The sequence below is a fragment of the Protopterus annectens genome, chromosome 1.part0 (assembly GCF_019279795.1).
Source record: "Protopterus annectens isolate FY-2018-M chromosome 1.part0, PAN1.0, whole genome shotgun sequence".
Taxonomy (NCBI): Eukaryota; Metazoa; Chordata; order Ceratodontiformes; family Protopteridae; genus Protopterus; species Protopterus annectens.
This window is the reverse complement of record NC_056725.1, coordinates 1665699591-1665714780: the sequence shown is the minus strand read 5'-3', so window position 1 is coordinate 1665714780 and position 15190 is coordinate 1665699591. Positions and strand designations below refer to the sequence as shown.

Sequence of the window (15190 nt, the reverse complement as noted above, 5' to 3'; positions counted from 1 at the left end):
TCACTTTTGCAGTAAATCGCTCACTCCCTCCTATCCCCTCTGTTTTAGCTCTTGCCCTGTAGTACTTATCTTCCTGGCCAAAAGGTTTAGTCCTTTTTATTCTTCTAGATGCACCTGCTCTACTTGTCCCAAAGGGCATTCCATTCCTCCAGAGCTTTTTCAGTTTTGATGGTCAGCGCCTGTACGTCACCTTTATGCCCTACGTCTTCTGCAGGGAGCATAATGTGGGATACACGACACCTGTAAGAACTAAAGGCTTTGGTGTACTGGCCAGATGTTGGGTTATCCTTGGGTAAAAGATACTGCAACAGTGAAGAGGACTACTGTTATGGTAAGATATTACACAACTGTACTTTCGTGTACACTGGCATTAGCTAGTTTCTCAGTTCGTCTGGGTACACCTCTCTTTCCATAATGCTAAGAGTACCCTCAGGAGCCATTTCTCCCCATCGTACCAAACATCTTTATCATAACTGTGACCTCATTTGAGGCTGCTACTTTCCCTGACAATCTTCCTCAGTGCTGTTCTTCTAGGGTGAGTTACTCTTTCATCACAGGCTGTATGGGGCAGTACAGCTTGAGGGGTTTTCTTCATTCAGAAGCTGGAGTACCCATCATTCAGCCTCCGATATCCTGAGGACTGTTGAGCAGATTGTTGCTGGTATACTTATGAAGGGTGTCAGACTTTTTTAATCTTTGTCTTACAACTTGTGTGTGTGCACCATTTACTGAGTCACTTTCCAGAAGCTGGTAGAGTGCTTCTGATGCTTCGTTCTTTGCTATTGCAACTACTCTCTTAGCCAACTAGTATTCCTTCCTAGCCTGGTCCATCTTTTCCATCTCTCACTTTTTTCTGCCCCCTCCTCCTTTTGACTTCCTGTACTTCTGCATTCCACCACTAGCTTTCCATATGTAACTTGCTTCCATACCTGGTTCAGCCACATCTGTTCTACAGGCCTCAAGCATGCTGTTTTTGAGGGAATGCCATTCTACAACTACACCCATTTCCTGCTATTCCTGAAGTGCTAGTGCCCAGAGTAATACCTAGAACTTCTGTGCTCTCTAGAGAATGTCCAAATCTTCAGCCTAGTCTCTGCTAACCTTGGGGCCTTCTCTGATCATTACTTGCAGCCGACTGGGGCAACCAGTGGGGTTATGCAGTCGGCTGACCGTTTCACTGGGGGTGACTTTGCAGTCACTGATTCTACCCCATTGCCCCCCCCTTTTTTTCTAGACATCTGCCCAAGTGGCATGTCGGACACACTGTATGTGATCTTGTGATGGTCTCCCTTGCTCAGCTATGTGTTGGGCACCATCAAGCCATTTGTCAGACAATAGTCCAAAATGGCCGCTCCAACTTTAATTCCTGCAACTCCCCCATGTGGACCCAGGCAGCCCTCGTATCTTGTTCAGTCTGTCCCAATACGTGCATTCATTTCACACATTATCCAGTTTAATGTTGTCCTGCTTTACTTAGTAGGTACTGCAACTTCAGTCTGAATGTACTCTTTTCCTCACTATCAGCCCTGTTTTGGGTCATATGCCAAGGATTATGAATAGTGTCTTATCTTTACACTAGACTGCCATAAGTCTCAATTCTGATGACATCCCTTAGTCTTCTGAAACTTCTCCACAATTCCCACACCATTTCTAGTCTGTCCTCATGAGTAGTACACAATCCAAGTGACTTAGCTGCACTACCCTCCCATCATCTCTCCTGGATACATAGGATGTCCAGTCTCCTCTTTACTAGCATATCATCCACTTACAAGCTGTGCCCAGTCGGTGAAACTACAGTGAATGCAGCAATTCTTAGCTCATGCTTGGTAGATTTCACTGGTTTTATATCCAGTCTTTGCTTAGAGATAACCCAGGTATCCCTAGATATGCAACTGGACACCAGCCAGGAGCTTACCGACCCAGGGCTCCTGGGCTTCATGGCAGGCACACACTGGCCAATAGGGCACATATACCCCTTCGCACTGTTAGCATGGGTCCCTGGCATAGGTCAGAGTAGGCAGTGTTCTCAAACTACTCATCATTGGTAACTACTCATGCCCACTTTGGACATTAGTCAACATAACTGAATCCCCTAGAGCCAAATTTTGAAAATTGAGTAATTAAAAATCCTATAACCTAGGGTCAAGTTCAGATATGGAAGATTTGGGTGGAGCAGCAGTAGCCTTTTCTGAATTATGTCTAGTTCAAGAAGTATTCCATGTAATTTTCCTGTATCGGGTGAAATTGCAGTGGAAACAACTGCTGCCTCGGCCAACAAGGTGCCAGTAAGAGGAGCCTGGGTTCCTTCGGTGTTGCTTCTTCCAAAACTTAAGGCACAAAAGTTAGTAGTATACAAGAACTTCTCCATCCACTGGAAATAAAAGGTATCTGCCTGCCAAGCTGCGACAGGGGTCCTTATGCAGAACTGGGGGAGCAAATGGCCTAGTGAGGCAGAAAGATCGGAGGGATGCTCCACTGAAAATTGATCTGGAAAGCCTCCCGGTTTAACATCCTAAGTTGCTCCTTAGAGGATCCCATGAATGGGAGTTTGCTAGCATACTACCCTGAGAAGGGACATGTGACAGAGTGAAGTCTATCTGGGTTGTCAAGTTCCATGCATCCTGTGCTAACTTGCACAATTGGTAAGACTAGTGCCCCACTGTTTATGTACCACATAACTGTGGGCTGCCTATGTACACTAGTGGCTCAAGTTTCCAGAGGTGGGCACGTCTGAAAAACTTGCAGAACAGCCCTCACTTCCTTCAGACAGATTATGTTCTTTCAGAAAACATAGGCTGCCATTTCCCCTGCACTCTTCAGTAATACAGTCCATGTCCACCATACCTTGTCAGAGGTGTCTGTGTGAAACTATTGGAAAAGATAGTGGTGGTGTGAATGGCAGCCCTCCTTTGAAGATGGCTTGTCGCTTCCACGAAAGCAGCTTCTTTTTGAAAGAAGGGAGAAAGAAATCAGGGTGTCCAAGGGGTGGCAGTGCTGGGACCACAAAGATTTCAGGTACCATCAAAGTTCTCAAGTGAAGTCTGGTTAGGGGGCATAGAGATGGTGGCTACTATGAATCCCAAAGTTCTTGGCATCACTCTTGCTGAGCATGGGTTGTGAAGATTGGGAAAAAAAATGGTCAGACTGAACTTCCTCCTGTGGGAGGAAGGCATGCATTTTCTGTGCCTAGTCTGCAGCCCAGGAAAACGGATCATGTGTAGGGAACCATGTGGGATTTTTTGCAGTTTATAGCTAAACGCAGACCAGTCAGAAGTTGGAGTATTAAGTGCAAATGCTGATGAATTTCTGGAGACAGCCTGGATCAGCTGGTTGCCCAGGTAGGGGAAAATTTGAACTCAGATTGTGACAAAGTTACTAGTGGATCTTGACACTGAATACTGTTGCAGCTGTAGAAAGACCAAAAAGTCTGAAAAGTAGATTGAAAAAATGAGAGTAGCCAGAGGAAAACCTGAGGAATCTCCTGCAAAAAACAAGTCTGCATCCTTGTAACACTAAAAGCAAAGGGGAGGAAGAAAGGCAGAATTATTATTTTAATTTAACATTTGTTGACCAGGACTGTCCGACTGAGCAGAAGAGCCCCTTTTCAGCAGAGCCCCGGGGAGAAAAGCTCCAACATATTATACAATTTTCATTATAAATTAGCATTCAACAGCAATGTTACAGCATTATTACAAGGCATTAAGTAGCAATACAATGTTATACAGTGTCAATAATCAGGAATATAGCATAACTATTTCAAGATGTATAAAAAGAAATAAGTCATTAAAGTGACTATAGTTTTTGGGGTAAGTGGTTACAAAAAAACAAGTTTTATCATGATGTAGTTGCATGAAGGCAAGACAATTACAATAGAATGTTTCTCTGAGGCAATATGCTTAATAGATTTTACAGTAGAAAGAGTAGTCAAGGAAGATTAGAGAGCTAGTGAGAAGAGTGAGTTAATGGCAGAAAGTAGACTAAGGTACGAGAAGTAGGGGGATGTTTAAGGAGGGAGTGTGCAGTGGCAGGACCAGTGACCTTTTTAAAGTGCTCTTTGGTGGCAGTCTTAAATGGTTTAGGATGTGCAAGGGTCCTGATTTCTAGTGGGAGCCTATTCCAAGCAATAGTGGGGTGATAGCTGTAGATGTTGCGTCCAAATTTAGACAGGTTGTAGATTTGCAGTAGGTCTTGTTTAGAGTTTCAGAGAGGTCTGGAGGGAGAAAAATGGGAGTTGAGAGGGGAATAGTGCTGGGCAGTAGGAAGGCTGGTATAGGACAGAATGGATGATCTGGAGCAGAGAAAGAAGCTGGTATGGTAATTCAAGCCAGTTTAGGTGTTTTACAGAGAGACAGTGATGGGATTTGTAGGTCTGTTGGGCAGCAAATCTAGCTACCTTGTTTTAAATAGATTTGAGTTTGGTCAGGAGTGCCGAGTTAAGATTTGTGAGAATATGAGAACTGTACATTAGGACTGGGTAGAAGGTAGGGAGTAATCTTTGCTTCAAAAGGTAAGGAATTTCTTGTTATGGTAAAGGAGCCCTAGTTTTGAATGAGTCTTTTTGATACAGTTATTAACATGCAAGTACAATTTAAGCCGATAGTCGATGGTTACGCCCAAGAGCTTAGTACTGGATTCTACCTGAATGGGAATGTTATTAAAAGGACTGTATGGAGACTGAGGGTTTTTTATTGTTGAACATTTTAGGTAGTAAGAGTAACAGCTTTGAACAGCTTTTCAGAAGTGTGTGAAGACAGCATTTTGAAAAATACCTTCAAGTAAGTATTTAAGAAAGACAGGTCTAGGACAGTCATCCACTGCCCTTCTATCATTAGGGCTAGAAAAATAAATCTGGGAGTAAAAACCTTCATCTATGAAGGTCTTTGGGACTTGCTCGATGGTGCTGCGATTCAAAAGGTCTTGGATAATGGGGACCAGAAGAGAGATTTGGTTTTGAAGAGTTTGCGGCATGCCTTTCAGAAGGGGAATACTTTCCCAAAGACAATCATTTTTGATGCACACTATCCTCTTGTCTGTGGTAATAGCTTCCCACCTGGCCAGGGAAAGAGTAAGAAGGGTATGGGCAGGGGGAAGGGTGCTGCAAAAGGTAGTCACAGATTTTTGCTTCCAAAGAGAGGCCTCCCCTCTGGAGATTCTCCATGCCCCCCCTCCAGAGTAATTTTTCCTTGGTGGGGGAGGGAGGTTCTTAGTTTGAGCTGTCCTAGGATACCTTCTACTGAAGAATGTAGCTTTAGATGGGTAGTTCCAATGGTATCTAGGAATGGAGGAAATTAGAAGGTCTGCAGTCTTCCATGGTCTTACCTTGATCTTGGGAGAGTTTTGAAAAGGCTGGCAGCCTGAGGAGCAAACATCTTTCTCCAAGGGAATCCCAAAAATATTCGATTTGAAATCAGTGACAGGCTAGCTGCAAAGCCACACATCTGAACAGATCCAGTGGCAGCTGCCTGAAATATCCACAGCATCACAACTGCACCTAATGCAGTGTCTGAGTAGCCTGGGACAGTAAGGTTTGAATTCGATGATTACACTCTGCTGTGCAAGGATCCAGCATTAACTTTGTTTAAAGAATGCAGGACAAATAATACTTTATTATTTAGGTCTAGTAGTAGAGGCTTAAACCTTTCTTCATCTATCCATAGCCCTATCTTTATCTATAGGTAGGGCATTAGCACTGGGCAGGAGGTTAAAGAGCTTATCTAAAGAGATACTACAGAGGGATCGCTGGACTCTAAGGAATATTTTAAGCTCATCAGGCACCTTTAAAACCTGTCTGGTCTTTTAGGAGCTGGTAGTTGTGAATCCGATACAGAAGAGGTTGACTACAAGGCATCCTGGAAAGCCTAAAGGAGAGGGACTGGAGAATGGTCAGGGGTGCCCATCTCTAAAAGGCTGCACTACCTCTGAGCATCAGACATCAGCATGGATTGCTATTCAAAGCGTTTCATCATGTTCTGTGTAGTCTCCTCAAAAAGCTTCTTTAATTAGGGAATCCAGTGAGCAGAAATCCTCTAAAGCAAGAGATTTGTCATGGAGAATGCAGCTGAGGGGAGAAGTCCACAGAATGAAAAAGTTGTAGTCCTGTTCTTCAGGAGATTAAACCACAATCATTCTTTGAGGAGTAAGACTGTGGTTGCAGAGACCTAAAAGGAGGGAGGTTTCAAAGACAGAATAGCTTTGAACAACCCCTGTGAGAAGTCTGTCCACCCCTTTTCCCAAGATGCCGAGGGACAGGCAACATGCCTAATTTTTTTTAAATGAAAAGGCAGGACATCTGCCTGGATGAGACAAGTAGATTTGGAGCCCCATCTAACTTCCGTTAGAGCCTGGGGATGTCATACCCAACTAAAATTTGTGGGACGCTGTGAGGTCCCTCAAATGAGATGATGCGATTCAGACATATCAGTCAGAGACCTCAGGAGCTACAGTGGCCTCTGATGGAGGTCTCTGTAGTGAGCAGCCGAGATGTACCCTGACATAACTCAGGTTCTGGGACTTCAGCAGGCACATCAGAGTCCGAAATAAATTGCAGCTCCTTTCAAGACCTCTTCAGGTTTTTCCTTTGGAGAAAAGGATATCAGAGAATGTGGAGTTTGAAATCTTGGAGTGGGCCAAGCGTTAAATACACTGGGTCTCTAAAAAGGTTTTGAGAGTAGACAGCCTTGACAAACTGTTAAGGGTTCTGGGAACAAACTACTATCAAAAATCATGCTCAGTTTTCTGAGACTAGGCACAAAGATACTAGTTATGAAAGTCCTTGCACAGAAACTGCCTACTGCACTCAAACAAACATACTCCCCCCTTCCTAGTTGAAATCTAACAACTTTCAACAAAATAGCATACATTAAAAGGAAGGTGCCCCAATGGGGTACCTACCTGAATAAACAAATCCAAACAAAGGTACCAGAGATCAGTCTGACAAATGCACAACCTGCATTCGGGCTGGCAGTGAGATAGTCTGAGGATCCATGCTCATCAGTCTATACATCACATAAAACCAGAGGTCATGCAGACATACAACTGCAAGAAGATAAAGCTCTGGTACACTGGACTGACATCAGCAATGACGACCCATGTCAGAAATACTGCAACAGTGATTTCCGTCATGATATCTACTAAGACCACCTAAAGGCTTTCTGTGGCATCAAGTGCGGAGTACAACTGACAATGCACAAACCTCCTCTGACAAATTCCTTCCCCTCAACTTCCATAACTGGCAGTCAATAGGGAATCCGTATACTTGTCATCCAAGTCAGTGGGTGAATGAATGCGCTTCCTGCTCCCCACACAGCCTCCAGGGAATCTTCAGACAGGGAAGTCCCTGGATAAGATGACCATCTTTTTATTGAAATGGCCTTGGGTAACTGTGAAAGCACCACTGTCTATATATACCAAGACAGCTTGTTGGCCTTTGGGCAAAACAGACAAAGCAAAACCATTCACTGAAACAGCTCAAGTCTTATAATTGCTTCCTGATGGGAAGGGCTAAACAAAAGGTACTTATTCAAAGATATGTCAAGTGCCTTTTAACACAAACTGGCAAAGGCTACATTAAAAACTACGTGCAAGCCCTATGTCAGAGAATGACCCTGGTGCTCACATCGACAGTAACTACATGCCTCCTGGCTTACTGCCCTTTGAGAGACTAGGGAGGCTGTGCTTCAGAACATTTTCATAATACCCTCTATATATTGTACAGCATTCTCTTTGTAATGGAACATAGGAGTTTGACAATTTTTGGCCTTTATTCCCAAGGTGGATGACATACAAATTTTCCCCCTCAACCCTGTTATTGAGTGCATCATTTTTGACCATCTAGCAACATCTAATTAAAGAACTGCAAGTTTTTTGTAAAAGCATTTGTATTTGAATGACTTTTTACCATCTAAAAATATATGGAGTTTTCTGGCAGTGAGTGACTGAAGCCAGTTTCAGAAAAACACTTTTTGCAGCTGTCCAAGAATGCAAGTTTGGGCTTCAATGCACAGCAATTCTAGGTTCACATTTAAGGTATATAGCTATTCTACTGTTCTCCATTTAAAATGCTACCATGTCAAAATCAATTACTCTCCAAAAGGAGAAATCTGGAGGGGAAGCAGCCAAAGTTTATCAGTGCTGCATTTCAAGGAAGGCAAAAGTTGTCTGGATACTTTACGTCAGAGGATGACTGTTCAGGGGAAGTCTTTTCCTTTAAGCACGGAGAGTTATACCTTAAGCAGAGAGTTATACCAATGGTTTCACCCAAACTCCTGCAAACAGTAAAATGGCTGACATAGGTGTCAGGGGAGATAAGTCAACAAGGTTATGCCTTTGTATCTGGTCAAAGGCTTGGTCACATCAATTTTTTCTGAAACACCAAAATCATGTTTTTTGACCTGAAGCAAAAGACTCCTGCACATAAAAGGTGGAGATATAATCACAGAAGCGGGTCATTTCCCAACACTGTGGGCCTTGGGCTTGCCTTCTGTGGATGCTTAGGAACGAGCACCCAGCTATAAGGCAGGTATGTATGAATGCCTACGATTCTGCGGCAACAATCCCACAATCGGCGTCAAAAAGGGGCAACAGATTATGAAACACACACACACACACATACTGGAGCAAAGACCTTCAAATCTGAATACCAGTGAAGCAGCACACTCTGGTCCTCACAGGACTAACAGGGTCACAAAGGCCTTGTGTTTTCCAACAAAGAACACTGGAGTACGCCAGTGCTCATATACCACAGCCACTAAATCAAAGTCCACTTGTGAAAGAATAGGTGAGCATCATTTGGCCTAAGGCCAGAAGCTGTGCGTTTAAGTAAGGCACCTTCAGGTTTTGTACCCTAGGTGGATTTTTCCCAAAAAGTGTGCAAACAAGAAAGAGCTTAAAGAAAGGCACTGTCTGCTCTCTATCCTATAGATCCCACTGACATACCGGGGGAGGGGTGATCAAGTAAATATCAATAACATTACCAAAAGTTTACAAAGTTGGACAAGATGAAGCTATGTCTGCCAGAAGGTAATCCATGAGCCTTATGATCGCTACAATGATCAACAATGGCTGCAACAAATATGGCAAAACTGAAAAGCTGAAGTAAATTTTCTGAGGTCTTGGCAGAAAGGAAGAGGGAAGAGGCAAAGCCCCCTCCCCCAAACACACTACTTGGCAATCACCATACAGATCAATGCAACTCAGGGAAAAAGGGAAGACAAAAGACAAAAAACAAAAAAACAAAAAGTGCTGAAACTTAAGTGTAATTTGGCAGTTTGAATACCAGCTGCATTTCAGCACATCCTAGCCTTGTTGTATTGCAAACACTATAACAAAAGATCTGTACTGAAGCAACAGCTCAACCACCAATGCCAGTAGATGAGAAAAACAAGCCACTTGACAGTTCCAGCCATTAAATTTCACTGTTAATGCCATTCACTTCCAGAACAGTTACAAAAAGCATCTGTCAAAGTCGGCCTGCTATGGATAGTGTCATTACTAAGTTGCAACATTATCTGAAGCCATATGATTCTCCAATATCTGCTTACACAAAACTGCATAAAGATCCACCCATTAACCCACAGATAAGGAAAGACCTTACCTGAACCCTGACCAATGATGTATATGGTTTCTCCACAACCTTCAACCATCCGCTCTTGAAGCTGTCCGAGTAAACAGTCATACTGTTCAGCACTGGGGCTTACCAAAACCAGCTGCAAAAAGAATGAAATGGAAGTTAAAGCCACAGCCATATGGTCAAGTCTTGTTTCGCTTTGACAAAGTGAAATGTACTGCAGTACACAGTTTAAGCGTCCTTTTGGTTAAGTTACAGAAAAACAGCAAAATCTGTATCAAATGCATTTTATCATCATGTATACAAATCTTAACGCATTCATATATTTACATAGAACCATTTTTCAATTTTCTAAGCCATTACAAGATGCACTTGTAGGAAGCCAAAATACACCACACCTCCTTATTCCCATAGCAGTGATCTCCAGCAAATCCTATAGTACTGCCAGGCAGTTATAGGTAGGCTGAGAGATATAACCCCTCTAATGTGCTCTAGTCTTCCCCAGAAGCCTCCTGCTAGTGGGCCATACCTGGTCCTCCTTCACTAGGTGGTGCCCAAGGGAACATAAGCTGCATGGCCAAACCACAAACAAATCTCTCAAGTCCAAGAAGCTGAGGCTACTCTTTGATCCTCTGTGCTGTCAGTAGTGAGTCCAGCTACCTTGATAAGGAAATGAAAGTTGTGTGATTACAATACTAATCTGTATTGAAGTTTAACTTTGGTGACCATTATGACATGCACATTTATTAGGACTGCTCAAACATACTTTACTCTGTTTCCACTTCTCGCCCCTTCCCATCATGCATTCTCCCTTTAGTTTTGTGGTGAATGTTATGGCTGAGCAAAAGAAACGGATGGAGAGAGGAAAGTAAGAAAATATTAGCTGAGAGACCATTCTCAACATTTTCAGGTGGTCATATTCATACATCTGATAACAGAAGACCACCTAAGAACTACATGCAACATATATCCTCCTACTGAAGGTGTTACAAGAATAGCAATCTTAGTACAGTTTACTGTGGCATTCAATAATAAGGTCGTGAAAGCTGCCAAAACTGGAAAAAGATAACCATGGCAATTCTTACCAAACTTACCCCTAGTCTCATTTGCCATGTCTAGAATAAACTTAGATTTTTATGGAGTGAACCAAGTCCTCTACAGATGTCCACATAAAGAATTAGAAAGTGGAAGACTGGCTTGGATTACATTCTGGGAGATGTGTTGTTCTTTAGCCTTACTTGGCTTCCTATACGGAAAGGGTGTCACTAGAGACTGCTTAAAGCTCAGAGATTCTTTAGATGAAATTAACAGCTGCTCAGACAGATTTTTCAAAGATAAAACTTAAAAGTCAGCACAGCAGCAAGCTCAAATGGGGAAATGTCAACTTCCAACATAAAACCTACTGACTCTCCTGTAGAAGGCTAGAGATGCTCCCTAGATCAACTGCTATAATCGTACACATTACAGCATACGCACTGTTGTACTACTGACTCTTGACAGCTGCAGAAGCCCAATGGTGGGCCTGACTTCAGAACCTTGTATATTCCCTCCCACACTGACATCAGAAGTTTAAGGAGGCATCAGCCTTCAAATCTTTCCTGTCCCAGTAAGTTCAGATTTGCTCCCTGGAGCCACATCATAATCCACCCATGGATGACCCATGCCAAGCAGGAGAGCCCAACCACAAAACACTGCCTCTTCAGGCTGCTGCTGAACCTCAAAGAGGAAGGTGCCTGGTCAGGTGTTAAAGAAAGTATGCAGATGTATATTATACATCATAGAAAACAGACTAGGTACCCCTCCCCAACCCATATATTCCAGACAGAGGGGAGGTGATTACCAGAACTGCAATAGTGCAGAAAAGAATATTTGACAGTATAAATTAAGTGAACAGCAATTAATATCCATCTGCACTAGAGAGGTCAAACGTCAGTTTGCTATTGTATAATCTTGAAGACAAAACATTTTAATACTCTGTAGGTAGAATGGTTTTAAAATTAATGCAAACATGAACAAACAATATTTGATTTCTAGTTTGATTTCTAGGTGTCAGTAGGATGCAACTGCAGAAGCATCTACAGGCATTACCTGGCTCTTGAGTTAAGGTATCAAAACTGCTGCCATAATGGGGTCCTAAATTTTAGTTGTTGTCTTTCGGTTATGGGTCGCCACAGCGGAACTCCTGTCTGCTAATGACACCATGTATCCTAGGACTGAACTCACTGGTAGGGGATCTAGAGCAACTTGACAATATCTCCAATATATGACAGAAAAAAAAAAAGGATTACTGGAGTCACATGACACGGCAGTAAACAAGCCAAAAGGACAAGAAAGTGAACTGCTTCAGGACAGAAGAAACACCTCCAAGTATGGGAATGTGGACAAGTGTCCTTTAGTGCCAAGGTCACCCTGTAGGCATGAAGAAAGAAGGAAAAGCAGCAGTAATTTGAAAGTACAGTTGTGTACACTTAACATAAATGTAGATGTTGGAGTGTATTCACTGTTGCAGTCATCACATTTGGGTCTTGGGTCCTGCGTCAGTTGCAGTTTCATCTTCCATGACGTCAGGTAGTCAGGGGTATAAAGCATACAGCAGACGCCATTACATCAGTTTTTCTTTTCCCAGATGTCAGGTGCCCCCCTAATGGGAAGCAATTTATAGATATATATCTAGATATAGATGTATATCTAGATATAGATATATATCTAGCTAGAGAGAGAGAGAGAGAGATATATATATATATATATATATATACACACACACACACACACACACACACACACACACACACACACACACACACACACACACACACACACACACACACACACACACACACACACACACACACACACACACACACACACACACACACACACACACCAAAAAGCTTTAAGCATAGTAGAAAGGAAAAGGTATAGCCAAAGGAAGTCAGGGGGCTGGAAGGAGGGTAACCAGGACTGCAACAGTGAATACATTCAAACATCCTCATTTATGGTAAGTGTACACAACTGTACTATGTTTTTCGTGTTTCATTGTTGCAGTCATCACATTTGGGTAGATTCCCAAAGCTAAGGATGGGAGGAGGAAATTAGATAGCATTAGGACCAGCTATAAGGCCCTGCAAGACTGCAGTGACAAAGCCAGCTCTGGATTTAGAGAAACTTGGCAAATGGTAATGCTTGGTGAAAGTATGTACAGAACTCCAGGTAGCAGCTTCTAGGATGTCCCTGGAAGGGACACCGCTGAGGAAGGCTGTAGAGGTAGATGCAGCTCTGGTTGAATGTGGTAGGTTTTCCATGGTGCTTATAGCAGAAATGAATGCAGTGACCTATTTAGAAATGGTTGCTTTGAAAGAGCCTTCCCCTCTGCCCCTGCAGCAAATGCCACCAGCAGCTGTTCAGATTTCCTGAGGGGTTTAATCCTGTCCAAGTAAAATCTAAGTTGTCCGTGCACATCTAAGAAGTGCTGTATACGTTCCCCTTTGTTCTGTGGATTAGAAAAGAAGGTTGGCAAATGAATGGACTGATTAAGAGCCACACTGGATATTACCTTGGGTATGAAGGAGGGATTGGTCCTGAGGGACACCCTGTCCACATGAAAGAGGATGAAAGGCTCCACTGCCATAAGGGCCTGTAATTCAGACACTCTTCTTGTTGAAGTGATGGCTAAAAGGAAGGCTGTTTTCCAAGAAAAGAATTTCAACTCTGCACTTGCAGCTGGCTCAAAAGGAGCTAGAGTGAATTTTTCCAATACAAAGTTAAGGTCCCAGGCAGGAGTTTGGTATCTCCTGGGTGTAGTTCTTGGCCCCTCTGAGAAACTGCTTGAGCAGTAGATGAGAGAAGAGGGGTTTGTTCTGTGTTGCAATGAGCTGAAATGGCTCAGGCATGAATTTTGGAGGAAAAGGAAAGGCCCTTGTGAAGCATCTCAGTTTAAGTATTGAAGAATATGAGGTAAATTGGGCGCTGCTGTGCCCATCCCCCACGTTTGGTTCCAGGAACAGAATCTTTTCCATTTTTCAGCATAAGATTTTCTAGTACTAGGCCTCCTTGCCTCCAGGAGGACATCCAACACTTGCTTACTGAGGGATGGTAACGGAGAGATCAGGTAATTAGCCAGGCTAACAGGTTTAGGGTTTTAAGCAGTGTGTGCAGAATCTGGCCCTCCTGCTGGGGCAGCAGAGTAGGAGTTTGAGGCAGGTGCCATGCTGCCAGCAGTGACACTGCACAAGAGGGGTACCAGTGTTGGAGTGGCCAGTCTGGTGCAATCAGTATCGTCCTTGGTTTGTCCCGTTTGATCTTTAGTAGTACCTTGGAGATGAGAGGCAGAGGAGGAAAGGCATAAACTGATCCAGGTGAAGGACAAGGCATCCACTTTCCAAGCTTGTGCAGAATATGTCCAATTGGTAGGTTCTGGGAGGAGGCAAACAGGTCCATCTTTGGGTTACCCCATTTGTTCATCAACATGAATATCTTTGGTTCCAGTTTCCACTCGTATGGGTCCATGAGATTTCTGCTTAGTTTGTCTGCCAGTGTATTTAGCTTTCCTGGCAGGAATTGAGCCTGTAGGTGCACTTGGTAGCTCAAGGCTGTATTCCACAGAGCCATGGCTAGTCTGTAGAGAGGATATGAGTGGGTTCCCCCCTGCTTATTTATGTACCACATAACAGTGGTGTTATCAGTCTTTACCATTAATTGTCCTGGAAGAATGTGGTCCTTGAAGGCAGTCAGAGAATTCTGTACAGCTAACTTTTGTTTTGCTTGATAAGCAGGTCCATTTGACTTCGGTTCAATTTGCCCTAAATGCACTTCCCTGCCAAGTGAGCCCCCCCCATGAATAGTCTGATGCGTCTGTTAGGGTTTGGGCGGCAGGAGGTAGAGTGAATGGCAGTCCCTTCTTTTGGTGGCAGGCCTCTGCCCACCAAAGAAACTAACTGTAGGCAAGGTATGATAGGAATCATAGCTTCTAGATCCTGAGAATGTTGATACCATAGGCCTATTAGGTACCATTATAGTTTACTCATATGCAGTCTTGCATATGGAATTGGGAGAATGCAGGAGGCCATGAACACCAAGGCTTGCACTATTTTGTCTTGCAGATAGCAGGGTCTTTGTGCCCATTAGTTTGAACTATGCTGTCAAATGAACTTGTTTCGCTGGCATGAGGAAAGCCATCTGGGAAGTTGTGTTCAAACTTGCTCCCAGGAATACAATTCATTGGCAGGGTACAAGATGCGATTTATTTTCATTTATGGTGTACCCCAGAAAAGTTAGCACCTTTCGTACAAACGCCAGAGGATTCAAAAGTATGTCCTGGCTTTCTGCCTGAATTAGACAATCATCCAGGTATGGGTATATTTGAATATTTATTTGCCTGCAAAATGCAATGATTGGAGCTAGGCACTTAGTGAATACTCTGGGCGCAGTAGATAAGCCTAAAGGCAGTGCAAGAACTGATCGCTCAAGTAACCCGCTTTGAAGCGTAGGTATATTCTGCAAGATTCCCTGATTGGGATGTGCAGGTAGGCTTCCTTTAAATCCAGTGTTGCCAACCAGGCATGCTTGCCTAACATAGGAAGCAACTGGTGAAAAGTTAGCATCTTGAATTTTGGGATCACCAAAAAA

At 43.3% G+C, this 15190-nt stretch overlaps 1 protein-coding gene across 1 annotated transcript in view; it reads right to left on the bottom strand.

The window, feature by feature from the left end:
• Positions 1 to 15190, bottom strand: part of GTPBP1 (GTP binding protein 1) — a 1054512-nt gene that overhangs the window by 927598 nt on the left and 111724 nt on the right. The window contains exon 2 of the mRNA XM_044074296.1: positions 9593 to 9704. Coding sequence (XP_043930231.1) covers positions 9593 to 9704 — 112 coding nt within the window. The remainder of the gene's footprint in view (positions 1 to 9592; positions 9705 to 15190) is intronic.